Source organism: Phascolarctos cinereus, unplaced genomic scaffold (assembly GCF_003287225.1).
Source record: "Phascolarctos cinereus isolate Bilbo 61053 unplaced genomic scaffold, phaCin_HiC Scaffold_2;HRSCAF=192, whole genome shotgun sequence".
Classification (NCBI taxonomy): Eukaryota; Metazoa; Chordata; class Mammalia; order Diprotodontia; family Phascolarctidae; genus Phascolarctos; species Phascolarctos cinereus.
Genome location: NW_027555625.1, coordinates 51,789,566 through 51,803,787, shown reverse-complemented (window position 1 = coordinate 51,803,787; position 14,222 = coordinate 51,789,566). Strand labels below are relative to the sequence as shown.

The following is a 14,222-nucleotide window of genomic DNA, read 5'->3' as shown; positions in this document are numbered from 1 at the left end:
GCCTTGGTCAAATCTCTTCCCTTTTCTAGGCCTCACTTTCCTCATCTGGAAAATTGAGGAAACAATAGTGGTACTCCCTGTCTCTCAGAGTTATTGTAAGGAAGCATTCTGAAAATGAATCTTAATGTATAGAAATGGGAGTTATCATCATCACCATCATTAGGGAGAGAAACAGGTTTAGAACTCAGATGTCTTGCCTCCCAGTCCAGTCCTCTGACCTAGACTGTCTGTGTCACTGTGCTCTCTCCCCCAGTCTGGATGATGCCTCCACAATACTGCCATAATTTCTAGATTGTCCTGAGGACCCTCTCTGTAGTACTGAGTCCCACCTAGGCATAATCCTCATATAGGCTCAAGGCTTTCCCCCTCCATCCCTCTCTCTGGAGTTTGCTAATTTCTAACACTTAAACTTAAGAAAAATAAACGTAGGATCAGTCAGACAGCCTTCTGTCTCAAAACATAATTTCAATAGAGCCCACCATGATAAAGACATCCAAGGCTTTTTGGTTTTTTAAAGAACTCTTTATTTCCTATCCCTCAACTTAAAAACTTCCAAATGACTAGTTTTTTTCTCTGGCTTGTTTTTACGTTTCTTTCCCTCAGAAGGCAGAAAGCAAACAAGACAGCTCTGTTTACAGTCCCATTTGCCTTTCTGGTTCTCCTGGGTTGGTCCATGGCTATTCTGTCCAAAGACTAGGCAGAGGAAAGTTTTAAAAGCCTCTCCCTCCCTTTCAATGGTCTTCATTGATTCTTTTTTTTTCTTTCAGCGCTATGAAAATGTTCCCAAGTTTGGTGAGATTTCTCTCTTATAAACCAAACCAAGGGTAGCCCTGTCTGAGAGCTAGGCTGGGACACTCATCTGGAATCCTTCCCCACCAACCCCACCCCTATTTTCTTCTGGTTGCAAGCCAGGACAGCCTTACCCATTGGGTGATGTGATTTAAGGGGTATTAGTAAGGCTTTCCCCATCTCTCCTCCAATGCCTCAAATGCCAGCTTCATTAAAGTCAAGAAGTGCTTCTTTTTGAAAGTTAAAATATTCTATTTCCACTCAAGTGTGAATTAGCTTGCTTTTCTGAGTGTCTGGGGTGCAGGGAGGCCTGGAGGTGTTTTATCGCATAGAGTCCTGCCTAGAGAGAACTACACAGGCTCTTTCTTTAGGAAAGAGCATTGGATTTGAAATCAAAGGAACTGGAATTCAAGTCACTGGCTCTGACACCTATCAACTGTGAGACTGGGTAAGGTAGGGAAGATCTCTGTAAAACAGGGGTGCTCTGGGAAGGCCTTGGTAAACTTTAAAGGGCTACAGAGATGTGACTCCTTATATCACTAGCAAGGTGGAAGAAAAGTGGTACCACGGAGTGGGAAAGGGACCTAAAAGTAAGGCAGAAGAATATTTTCCATTTCTGCTAAGGCCCCACTAGTAGTTTAGATTTCTAAAGACCAAGTTTTTTGTTGTTTTTTTTTCTGACAACCCAAACGGAACAAGAGAGGGGAAAGGGAGAAGTGACGGATTCAGAAACCCATCGGGCCTTTGGGGGACAAGGTCTTTGAGAGAAAGGCCCCATAAGAAAAAGGGTTGGATTTAGGACTTGAGGGGAATGCCTCCTTTGCCTAACCAGCCAGAGAGTGAAGCCCTTTATCACCCTCGGGGTTTTCCGCAAGCCCAGCTTAGATCTCCTCCCCCAAGGGTTGATTGTCAGAGCAGAGGACGTGCTAGACTCCCCAGCGTGGCTCCTGCCACCTCACCCCCTTCACCATCTCCGCTGGCCCAACCCAGCTGTAGAGGGTCCCTCGGGCCAGAACCAGGAGGGCTCAGAGCAGACCTGACTGTTTTTTCCAAAGGAGGGGACATCACCAGTGTTGCACGTCCAGCTCGAGGTGGGGAGGAGCAGGGTTAGTGACGGTAGGAGCAGGCGCGGGAATAGACGTTAGTTTTGGACGGGAGGGTCCAAATTAAACAGTTCCAGGCAGGAAACCCGCCTTCTCCCAGATTGGTCAGGAAGTAGTGATGCAAGTTGGCAATTTTTTTTTTAAGGAGAATGAGAAAGAAAGGAAGATAGCCCCCCCACAGGGACACCATAATACTGAATGTGCTGGGCGCCCACCGTGCTGTTCCCCTAATCTCCAGAGAGATCCCCGCCCCAAGACCCTTGGACTTCCCCGTGGGGCTCTCGAAGGGGCTCCTCCCCTTTGGCTGGACAGCAGCTGCCAGGGGATCTCAGAGGGGTGAGGACTGGGAACCTCACGGCGGCCTCACGGCGGCCCCACGGGAGCAACTCTGGAATGCGAGAGGTCCGGAGCCGCACGAAAGTCCTCGAGCCGCACGAAAAGTCCTCCTCCCCCACGAGTCTTTCCGGGGACCAGTGCTGCCGCCTCCCCGCATCAGGAGATCTGAGTCATGCCCTGAGCAGGGGGCTGCAGACAGAGGGGAGGGGGCTGCTGAGAGAGGAGAATGCTAAGAAAGGAGAAGGCTGCTAAGAGAGGGGAAGACTGCCTGGGTCTCAGAGCTTACTGTCCAGGCTGAGAAGTTCTGGAGTAACTTTGCTCCTGGGGCCCCCCGCCGAGCTTTGTTTTATGACTCACAAATACACTTAGCGTGAATGATAGCTGTGTTCGCTGGGAGTTGGGGAAGAAGGGAGAGGTCTTGTTCTCCGCTGGACAGTAAATTCCTCCGGGGCAGGACCTGTCTTGGTAACCCCCAGTACGTAACACATTTGGTGCTAAATAAACCTTTGTTTTATTTGTTTGGTTTAGATGCAGGTTATTGGAAACATCTCCCCTCCCCCTTTCTAGGAAACTGGGCCCAGAGCGGGTCCCAGGGCCTAGGACCCTCTCTCCTTCCCTCCCCCCCACTGCCCACCTCCTCTTCCCTCTTCGGGACTCACCCGCTAGAAGCGAGAGCGGCAGCAGCAGCCAGTAGAGGAATCCACAGAGCGCGTGCAACTCCATGCCGGGGCCACCCCCCGACCCTGGGCGAGAAGACTAGGAGACCGACTGAGATCCGCGAATCCCGAGGGGCAGGGGTGAGGGGCTAAGGGGCAGGGTCAGCAGCCGGGAAGCAGCGCCCCATGGTGCGCGGCAGGAGCGCTCACTCCATGTGCCAGGCGCCTCTTCCAGGAAACTCAGCTCCCCGGCTTTCCCCGGCTCCTCCCGCGCTGAAAAGTAGTCGAGGGCGCCTCCTGCCGCGGTTCCGGAGACTTGGGGGGTGAGGGCTCCCCGACTTAACCCGGGGCGGGGCGGGCGGGCAAGTGAAGTTGGTGCACCAGGCGTTGTTCAGCTCCCGGCGCTCCTGGCTCCAGGTCCGAAGGCGAGCCGAGCTAGCGTGTCCCGGGCGCAGCACGAGGCGCAGCACCGAGCTCCCCGGTTGCCCTGCGGGACCCGAGTTGTTGGCTTCTTAACTCCCCTGAGCGAGCGCCTCTTCTGCCGCCGCAGCTGCCGCCGCCACCTCTCGGCCGCCTCCCGCCTTCCTCCCAGCCTTTTTATAGGCTCTGCCCTCTCTCGAGGCCAGCCCCACCACCTCCTCTTCTATTTCCCTCTGACAGCCACACTGGCCTGGCTGGCTCTGCGCCCCGGGAATCCCCCGCCTTCTTTCTCGGCCCCGCGCTCCGACGCTTCTCCAGCTCCCCAGTCTGCGTCCTCCCGGCTCGGAGCCACCGGGGCCGGGCAGAGGTGGTCGGCGACCTTCGTCCTTTCCTCAACTGCCCGAGAAGAAGCAGACGGCCAGCTGGATCAGCTGTCCGCCACAGTGCTCCTAGGGAACTCTGTGAGGTCCCGAGACCCCCTGGCACCAGCCTCTAACCCGTGGGTGGAAGATCTTGCCCAGTTTCCCGCCCCTCCTTACAGGCCTAGATGGAAGCATGTAGAGAGACTTCTGGCTCCCTAGATGGATCCTGACCCCACTGGCCTGGCTGGAGTGTTAGTGTTAACCCAACATTCCAAATCAAGGCCCCCAACCCTGGGCAGGAGCAGTCAGAGCCAGGCACCTAATAACTTTCACTTTGCTCCGCAGACTACGGAAACGGAGAAGCAGCGCTCTCTAGAGCCGGATGGGGAGACCTACACAATTCAGCACCCGAGATACCCTTCTCGATGCCCCAAACCCTGGAATTTAGAGCGGCGAGTGACCCTACAGATGATCCCCTTCAATTCTCATTTTACAAAGAAATGATTTCAGACCCATAGACCTGCTAGTCTTATGTTTCTTGCTTTGTCCTCTGTTTCTCTGGCGCCTTGGTGAATGGGAGGTATAGGTGTGTGTGGCCCCAGGAACTCTAGGGTGACCCACAGCACCTCGAGATTTTTCTTCGAGAGACAGTATAGTTCCCCAGGCCGGCAAAGGTTCGAGCTACTTTTGTAGTGTGAGCTTCTGGAGTCCCGACTCCTGATCCAGTTTGGTTTCTGCCTCGGTCTGGTGACCACAAATCACTTCTCTACTGCTAGGTTTTCTTACGCATAAAACAGGGACAATCATGACTAATTCACAAGAAAGGGATTAGTTTATTGGCGGCTGCAATGTCATTCATTTAACCTGTCCTGTCTACGATATACATGAAATGTCGTGTGTGGGAATTCCTGCCAAATAAAGCCAGTAGGTGCTTAACTTTGGAGCCAGGAAGATCTGGGTTCAAGTCCCTTTGACAATCGTTTCATCTCTCGCTACTCTAGCCACCTCTCAAATATTGCAAATGGCAGAGAAACTCAGTCTGTATTGGTGAGAGAGTTTCCTTGCCCCGGAGATCCCTCCAGCAGCGAAATGACAGGTCCACTTCCAATCCCTATCTCTATCCCTGCTCCTTTCATCTCAATGCCCCTACTCCACCCACTTAATAGAGGCTTTTCCTGAGTTGCTGTGGCCACAAGTTTCACCATTCACAGTAGTGATCAGAATCTTCTAATGAGGAGTTTCTTCAAGCTTAGCTTGTCTGGTTCTCACAGCACAGACCAAGAACCTCTCCCTGAACTTTCCAGTTTGTACCTTTGAGAAGCCAGGACCATCCCAGGACTACACAGGAACATAGAAGGACTTTGATGGAGGCTGTGTCTCTGTCTTTCCAATAACATTCTCCCCAATGCCCTACCGTGGTGTGGAGGTTTTTCTGGGTACTCAGATTGTGTGCCAACAGAAGGTAAAATCTGCTAGGTAATCCCCTCACAGAAAAGGCTTTGGGTACAACCAGCAAAGGGCTACAAGTTTGACCCCTAAGGAGTATCCCAGCTAAGTTTCCAAAGGCTCATCCCCATTTCAGCTATAGCAATTCAGAAAACCGCCCACTAACAGGCTGTGATCTGCATTGGTGAAAAGAGTGATGAAATCTGTGGAAATGTTTTGGAAATACCCCATTTTCCAGAGCTAAGGACTAATAAGCAGTCTGTGCTCTGAGCTCAGCATAACAGCAATCCTTTGCGCTCTGGATGATGTCACCCTCTGGCAAACTGGATTGCTTGGACCAGCACCAGGTGTTTAGCTCCCTCTCTTTCCCAGGTCCATCCATCACGTGTTCACAGTCACTGACAGGTACTGCACTCCTCTTCCTGTCACAGAACTCTGGTTCTGTGCCCCATAGGGTGGGCATGACCCCCAAGACTTGAGACAATACTGTTAACTAAAGACCTACAATGATTATGTCATGGTCCAGACTACGATGTTTGTAAGACCTGCCTAGAGTCCGACATGTTAAGCCCCTCTTCTTAAAGGGGGGCTTCCGTATTCATATACCATTTTCCTCCCTCCGAAATTAATTAAACTTCTGTTTGTGTCCTGGCTCTCCAGTCTCTAGCCTGCTCTGTTTGGCTCTAGCCACCCACATTTTAGAGGCCGATTCTGATCCATTTGACAAATCATTTGTCCTTCGACCCATGAAGCTGAGGGTGGACTGGGTTAGTGGATAGAGGGCCAGTCCTGAAGGTAAGAATACCTTGGAGTTAAGCACAGTCTCTGACCCTTTAACCCTGTGACTATAAACAAGTCATTAACCTCTCAGCACCCCACATACCTTTTTAAGACTGTAATACATATGAGTATTCCATTCATATTGATAGAAGGAATTGCCACATGGCATCTGCTACCTGCACTGATGAACTCATGGGTCTAAGCAAAAAGAAAAAGAAATATAATCTTATAAATGTCTGCTGTTTCTATTTGGAGTATGTTTGTGTATTCATACCCCGATCTTCATTCAACTGTCTCGAGGGCTTTCTCATGCTGTACCAGAAGGTATTCTCTCCAAAGGGTATCCCAAACTAGTGCTGTTCCCTGTACTCAGCACCATTGTTGTACCTTTACACTCCAAACCTTGAATGTACTCCCTTCTCACTTCCATCTCCCATCATCCCTAGTTTCCTTCAAGGTTCAGCTCACACACCAATTCCTTTAAGAGATCTATTCTGATGCATCCAGTTGCTAATGCCCTTCCCTCAGAAATTACATTATATTTATTAATAATAATGGCATTTATAATAGCACCTTGAGGTTTGTAAAGTGCTTTACAAATATCTCATTTTATCCTCGCAATAACCGAAGGAGGGAGGTGCACTAATTTCTCTATTTTACAGATGAAGAAACTGAAGCATGCAGAGGTTGAGTGACTTGCCCAGGATCACATGTGGTAGTATTCAAACTCAGGTCTTTCTGACTCCAAGTCCAGCACTCTGTCCATGGCTTCACCTAGCTGCCCATTTTATTCATTCATTCATTCGTGCATTTATTTATTTGTTTATTTGTTTATCGCCATACATATTATCTGTACATACACATCTCCAGAATGTTAGCTCCTTGAAGGCAGGTGCTTTCTGTGCATTCCCAGGACCTAGCACAGTGCCTGGCTATAGATGCTTTGCTCACTGATACAAGATGATTCCAAAGGAACTCAGGATGAAAAATGCGATCCACCTCTAGAGAAAGAACTACTGGAGTCTGAACGCTGATTGAAGCATACTTTTTAAACTTTCTTTATTTTTCTGGTTTTGTTTCATTTTATTTTTTAGTCTGTGTTTTCTTTTGTAATATGGAAATGTGTTTTACATAACTGCATATGTGTAATCTATACCAAATTGCTTGCCTCCTCAAGGAGGAAATTTGGAAGTCAAAATTCTGAAAAATGAATGTTTAAAATTGTTTTTATATGTAATTGAGAAAAAAAATTAAAGGAAAAATGCTCATTTATTGAAAATGAATGGCTATCACCATGGAATGGCAGAGAGCCATGGTTCCCCCAAACCATCCTCACTCCTATCCTTTCCTCAGGCTTGGGGCTCAGCTCCCTCTATAGCCGGGTTAGCTGCTCTCCTGTCCTTCCAAGTATCCCCTTCTGTTTATGTTGAAGGCACTCCAAGACTGCCACATGTCTTTCTTCCCTGACACCTTTCAATGAATTGCAAAAGGAAACTCAGATGCTGACCACAGCTCTGGAGCAAGTTCTTACTGTTCTATTTGCTCCCTTAAATCTTATTTGTCTAGGAGATACGATCAGTTTCCATCTAACTTCTTATCAGTTTGTCATTTGGGGAGGAAGAAGGGACTCCCAGCTTCATATCCAAAGCTTGACCTCTTCCCCACCTAATAGTCCCACCATGAACACAGATAGCAAAGAAGCCCATTTATTCAAATCATAGCAAAACAGACATAAGAGAAGATACACCAAACAACACAGAATGAAGAAGCTCTTCCATTGGGAGTGAGATAACTCAGCCCAACCAAGAGAGAGGGTCCTGGATCTCAACCAAAGGGAAACTCCTCACAGTCTCTACTGTAGCAAGCTGGGAGGAGGGGCATGATGGAGACTGCCAGCTGCTCTCATGTCTTCCCAGGGTCTTTGCTTTTAGTAACCCAAAGTGGAGTTGGTCTTTTCCATCTTCACTCTTGAAACTAGAAAACAATTCAACACTTGAAGAAACTTTGAAACCTGACCAGTCCCCAAGGGGGGACTGGCCCTGAGGAGTCCCAAGGGGAGGTTCCCACTTGAAGAGTTCCTACAATGGACTGGCCTTTGGAGAGTTCCTATGGGGACTCAAAAGGTATTCACACTGGAGAGTCTCCAAAAGGGATTGGCTGAGAAGGGAAGCTCCCTTCTCACCAACTTTGCTCAGCCCCTCACACAGTGCATGGCGTTCATCTTCACCAGGGAGGAGAGAGTCCTGTACCAATAGACTTTGAGACAGGAGTCACACCTACTTTCTCTGATATCTGTTTTGCTATGATTTGGATAAATGGGTTTCTTTGCTGCTTGCTACGTGTATTCATTGTGGAACTGGAATTTGGTGGGAAAGGAGTCAAGCCTTGGATAGAAAACTTGGGTCCTCCTTTTTCCATTAAGAAATAGCCACGTGGGGCAGCTAGGTGGCGCAGTGGATAGAGCACCGGCGCTGAAGTCAGGAGGACCTGTGTTCAAATTCGGCCTCAGACCAAACACTTGATATTTCCTAGCTGTGTGACCCTGGGCAAGTCACTTAACCCCAATTGCCTAAAAGAAAAAAAAAAAGAAAGAAATAGCCATATAAAGTTTAGTTTAAACTTTAAAATCACATCTCCTAGGCTATCAATATTTAAGGGAGCAGATAGATATAATTCTAGCCTGGTACCCCTCTCTCTGATGAGAGCAAAGTGCTAAATCTCTGCCATCCACCTCCTGCTTCTCCTCTTGGCAAGAATTAAAGTCTCCCTTTGAGCCACACAATGAACCCCCATACTACATGTGGGGGACAGTCTTTACTACATAAATAATAACAGCTAGCATTGAGATAGCATTTTTAAGTTTACAAAGCACTTTACATGGTTTAGCTCATTTGAGCCTCACAAGAACCCAGGGAAGTAGGTGCTATTATTATCCCTATTTTACAGATGAGGAAACTGAGGCTGAGGGGTTAAGGGATTTGCCTGGGGTCACATGGCTAGTAAGTATGTAGGGGCAAGATTCGAACTCAGGTTTTTCATTACAACACCAAGCTGTTTCTAAATGCTTGTGAGTTGGACTGGCTCATCCTCTATTACCAGGGTCTCTCCTGTGCCTGGTTGTAGGGGCGGAGAGAGGGAGGAGGAAGCAAGAGGAAAAAGAGAATCCATAATCTCAGAGCTGGAAGGACTAGCAGTCTAGCTGGACAGACAACACACACACACATACGTCAAGTAACTGGCAGAGTCTATGGCTGATGATGTTGGTGATGAGTTGAAAGAGACTTTAGCCTAACTTTCCACCCAAAGCAGGAATCCCCTCTATGACAACCCTCACAAGTGTTCACTTAATTTCTATTCAGAGCATGGCGTTATTTTCATGACCTCTTGCCAGATGCTTGATGAATTTCCTGTCTTGGTGTTTTATTCCAATACTTAGGCTGCTGAAGAAGTTTCCAGTTCTTTTCTGTGAAAAAGCAGCAGCAATTCTTCCACCAGAACATAAGCACTTCCCCATGGGGAAAAAAATCTACCACTTGGCCCAATTCTGAGAAATCTATGCCTCTAAACTTCTAGGTTTCCCTGGATTCTTTGGGTAAACAGGTCCCTCAGCCCTGCAGAATGGAGCCGAGGTTAGTTCTAACAGAGAGATTCTTTATTCAAGTAATACATTGCTATTTCCTGCAGACAATGGATATGTGATTCCTACCTGTAATCAGAGCACAAGATGTTCTGGAAATCCCCTTGGCCTTGTTCCTTTCTCAGTTTCAGGCCAGCAAGAGATAGGTAATAGAGCCTCCCCAGGTGAGGGTGCCTGCTAACTCACTTTTAAAGCAAAGACTGATAGGAAGAGGGTCCTAGCTGGATTTTGTCTGACTTTGCTAGGTGCAGCGAATGGTACCCATAGAGTGAGGTCTGTCGAAATCCTGGGATCAGGCCTTGACCTAACAGGGAGTATGAGGAGGCACCCAGCTCAGGTTCATGGTGCTGCATTTTCACTGATCAAGTCCTGACTTCACTGTGTCCTGACTCCTGAAAATGCCTGCCTGTCCTGCTGACCTCCTGTATGTTCTGCTCTCTTGCCTGGCCCTCTGGATTGTAGGATTGAGAAGTACAATGGACTCTAAAGATTATCTGTTCTGATCCCCTCACTTTACAGAGAAGAAAACTGAGGGGAAGTAATTTACCTAAGGTAAGTGACAGAGACGGAATTTGAACCCAGGTCTAGGCATTTTTTTTTAGGTGTAGGTGTTTTTGCCGCTAATTTACAGCTGTCTTTTTGGAAAACTCCTTTAGACAGGACTCTGCCAGCAAGGGGGTTCTAAGAAATGGGTGGAGAAGGGGGAAAAAACAGAGAAGGAAATCCAGATATTGATGTTTTTCTTCCTAACCCTGGACTTCTTGGGAAATTCATAGAGTCTGGCTGTCATGTACATGGAAAACTACTGCAGAGATGAGGGATGGCACTTCAGAAAATTTACCTTCAACTTCTCTGGCCGGAGAGTGAAGGCAGCTTTCTAAAGCGTAGGCAGAGAGAGGCCAAAGTCAGTGGACAGGGGCCCTGCTGGCTGAGACAATTCTGCCTTCTTTCTGAGAGGGGTTATAAGTTGTGGTGAGAGGTAGCCATGGGGCTATAATGGGAAAAATCTTGGGTCTGCATTCACAGGATCCAAGGGTGATTTTGCTACTTACCTATGTGACCTTGGGCAGGAAACTTACCTCTCAGGGCCTCAGTTTCCTTTTCCATAAAATGTAAAAGAAGGCACTGTGGAGTGGTGGATAGTTTTCCCATTGGAGTTGGAAGACCCAGGCTTAAATCTCAACTCTGACATACACCAACTGCATGGATTTAGATCTCTCAGCTTCTAGCAATGCTCAAACTGTAATTTGCAAATGGTTCAACCGATCAATGAACATTAATTAATTGCCTACTATGTGCAAATCATCCACCAGCTGTGTGACCATGGGCAAGTCACTTAAACCTCTCATCTTCTGGCAAGTCTCTAAGAGTATAATTTTCGAATGGTTCAACCAATCAGCGAGCATTAATTAACCATCTACTATGTGTGAATGGAGTTACAATGACAAAAATGAAGTCTTGCCTTCAAGGATCTAATCAGGGAAGATAGAGGCTGGCAGCAAGGAAAGGCTTGAGGGTCAGAGATTGTCCTTTTCTCATATCCCCAGAGGTCCAGTCGGCCACCAGTTAAAAGGATCATTATGGCCAATAGGAAGCAGTTGAAGGATATCTTCTGCTGCTCTGGAGTAGGGTTGGGGAAGGGCCTCTCCATCATGCATTGCCGAATGATACACAAAATATATGCTTTTCATTAAAAACCATTGTCTTCAACTTATTTAATGTTCTTCCATTGTCCAAGCCTTCCAACCAGTCCAGGGTACGGCAGGAAGAGAGCGGAAATTAGGAATTCATATCCAGGAAGACTTCCAAGTGACTTCCACAGAAAATGATCAGGCAATCCCAAACCTTCCCAGAAGGCTTTTTAGAAGGAGGCACGATACTGGATGCTTCGACTTTTTTTTTTTTAAGTACCAGTGGTCTCTTGGCAATGCTGGACAGCATCAAATCACAGAACAGTGTAATGTCAGAGAAATCATAGTACAGGTGACTCTAAGAGCAAGGAAAGAGGTATAGTGTGTGTAAGTAGGGCGCAGCATGTTACCCATGATGGTTTAGACGGGTCAAGTGGGAAGGAAATGTGGTATTGTGGAAAGAGTATTGACTCTGGAGGAAGAGGAAATGAGTTCAAATTTCACCTCTGATGCTTACCTACAGTGTTCTTGTCTATAAAGTGAAGCAGTTGGACCAGATGGCCTCTGACATTCATTCTCAGTGTAGCCGTACAATTTGATAAGTGGTATAAAAGCAGGGGTGTACTAGAGCCAGCCGGACCGCAAGAGCCAATTGTTAAATTTTCAGGATGAGCATTTACATCTTGAAAATCAGCAAATGCTACAAATCAGAGCTTGATTTATTGTCTTGTTGATTGTCTAGATTTTAGAAAGCAATGAAGAAAATGCTAGTATTAGGGGCAGCTAGGTGGCGCAGTGGCTAGAGCTCTCGCCTTGCAGTCAGAAGGACCTGAGTTCAAAACCAGCTTCAGACATTTGATACTTCCTAGCTGTGTGACCCTGGGCAAGTCACTTAACCCTCATTGCCTCACCAAAAAAGCAAAAAAAGAAGAAAAATTTAAAAACAGAAAATGTTAGTATTGTAAATAAACTTTAAAATGTGTCCTGTATATAGGTTTTTTTCCCCTGAGAGCCAGTTTTTAAACATTTACTTGCACACTCCTCTATAGAAGGTATTGGCAAGGATATGTATGACCAGAAAAGAAAGTGGGTTAATCATGTTCTGAGAGTAAGAAATAATAGCTGAATAGCCCATGTGCTGTACTTGTATCCACAAGGTAGTAAAAGAATTGGTAGGTGGCTTCTCTTTCTCCAGTCAGTGTGGAACAAACATAGATGGAATGAAACAAAAAAGAAAAAAAATCACTTCATGGTTGTGTACCCAGAAGAGTCAAGGACAAGAGCTTCCCTAGGTAGGATGAGTAGTTATATGCAAGAAGAAATATTAGATTCTTAACTATACATCTTCTTTTGACAAACAATAGGACTTAGCTGTCAATTCTTTGAGTGAATATTACCGCAAGAATCACCTGATTGCAATTGTAAAACGAGGGGGGGTCAGACTAGGTGACTTATGAGGCCCCATCTAGCTCCAAATCCCATGATTCTGCAGTAGGTTTCTGTGAGGGTCACACAGGTAGTATCTATCAAAGGTGGGATTTGAATTCAAGTCTTTCTGTCTCTCCATTATGCGAGGCTACCTCTTTCAGTATAAACAATTTAAAACTGATAAACACTTAGAACAATGCCTGGGACATAGTAGGTACTTAATAAATATTGATTGATAACAACTTACATTTGTATAGTGTTTCATCATTTGCAAAGTATTGCTCTCACAACAACCCTATGAGGTAATAATAATCGGCAGTGATACAGTGTTTTCAAGTTTGCAAAAAGGTTTACATAGAGCATTTCATCTGGGGCTCCAAACCCCCTGAATTTGGCACTAGAATATCTTTATCTCCCTTTTATAGTTCCTACTATAGGAACTGAGAAAATGAAGGCTCTGAAAATTCAAGAGTTAATGTGTTGGGGCAGATTTGAACTCAGGTCTTTCTTACTTTAAGCTTAGGCAGGTAGGTGGTGCTGGGCTTCCAAGTTGGGAAAAACTGAATTCAAATCCAACATTAGACATTTACTAGCTGGGTAAGTCACTTACTGTCTGCCTCAGTTTCCTCATCTGTAAAATGGGGATAGTAATGATACCTACCTCCCTGGGTTATTGTGAGGCTCAAATGAGATAATGTTTGTAAAGTACATTGCCTATTTAATAAATGTTTGTTCTTAATCCCCTATCACCACTCTGTCTCTTTCGTAAGTGATATATAGCATTCACTTAATTAATGCGTACTAAATTGGTCACAGGGCAGCTAGGTGGCTCGGTGGACAGAGTGCTGGGCCTGGAGTCAGGAAGACTCATCTTCCTGAGTTCAAATTTGGCTTCAGACCCTAGCTCATAAATGTTCATAAAAGCGACAAATGTATTGACAGCTCCTACAAGGGGCCACTCCAGAAATAACCATTAAAATTGGGCTCTCACAATCTAGTTTGCAACCTCTGGTAGGGTGAGGCATTGAGGGAGGTCCGATCTCACTCTGATTATTTTTACTTCCAAAACTGTGATTTATTACTGGGTTGATATCTGGGAAAATGTAACAGGGTAGAAGATACAGCATAGACAGAACTGTCATCTTCAGTAAACAGTGTCTCATTGATACGACTGTAAGGTAGCATTCTATTAGAATCAATGAATCAGTCAGAAAGTGTTTAGTAGGCCTCCTTATATACCAGACATTACAGGAGGTGCTAGAACTATAAAGACAAAAGTGAAACAGTCCAGGACCTAAAAGTCTGTAGAGGGAGACAGCATAAACATATGGAGTGTCCCAAAAGGCCTAGTGCAGTTTTAAGCTTTAACAACATCAGAAGTATAAATGCTGTAAACTTACAAAAACATCAGTTGAAAGTTTTATGATTTAAATTTCTTTTACACTTAGTGAGTTTTGTGAATTTTGAAGAATAAAATTTTTATGTTAAGTTTGACAAGGGACCCTGTCATGATGTGTGTGACAGTTTCTGGATGACACTTTCTCAGACTAGAGGAAGGCTTGTTGCTTGGCCATTCAGTCCCTGATTTAACCTCCACTAGACTTTTTTGGAGGGATAACGTCAAAACTGTCATG

At 46.1% G+C, this 14,222-nt stretch overlaps 2 protein-coding genes across 4 annotated transcripts in view; one reads left to right on the top strand and one right to left on the bottom strand.

The window, feature by feature from the left end:
* The window catches only part of PIEZO1 (piezo type mechanosensitive ion channel component 1 (Er blood group)), a 173,349-nt gene extending 169,937 nt beyond the window's left edge, over nucleotides 1–3,412 (bottom strand). For all 3 annotated transcript variants that reach the window (XM_020989160.2, XM_078149384.1, XM_078149385.1), the window contains exon 1: nucleotides 2,888–3,412. In XM_020989160.2, coding sequence (XP_020844819.1) covers nucleotides 2,888–2,951 — 64 coding nt within the window. In that variant the 5' untranslated portion in view covers nucleotides 2,952–3,412. The remainder of the gene's footprint in view (nucleotides 1–2,887) is intronic.
* LOC110210487 (uncharacterized) lies at nucleotides 3,071–5,765 on the top strand. Its single transcript, XM_020989471.2, has 3 exons — nucleotides 3,071–3,106; nucleotides 3,169–3,765; nucleotides 4,012–5,765. Exons 1-3 carry the CDS (start codon nucleotides 3,071–3,073, stop codon nucleotides 4,168–4,170), a joined length of 792 nt encoding a protein of 263 aa, XP_020845130.1. The 3' UTR covers nucleotides 4,171–5,765.
* Nucleotides 5,766–14,222: the final 8,457 nt, after the last annotated feature.

Coding starts and splice junctions, on each gene's coding strand:
- LOC110210487 (XM_020989471.2), top strand. CDS start 3,071: ATGGTGCGCGGCAGGAGCGCTCACTCCATGTGCCAG. Junction 3,107..3,168: donor GCGCTCACTCCATGTGCCAG/GCGCCTCTTCCA, acceptor GCTGAAAAGTAG/TCGAGGGCGCCTCCTGCCGC. Junction 3,766..4,011: donor CAGTGCTCCTAGGGAACTCT/GTGAGGTCCCGA, acceptor TTTGCTCCGCAG/ACTACGGAAACGGAGAAGCA.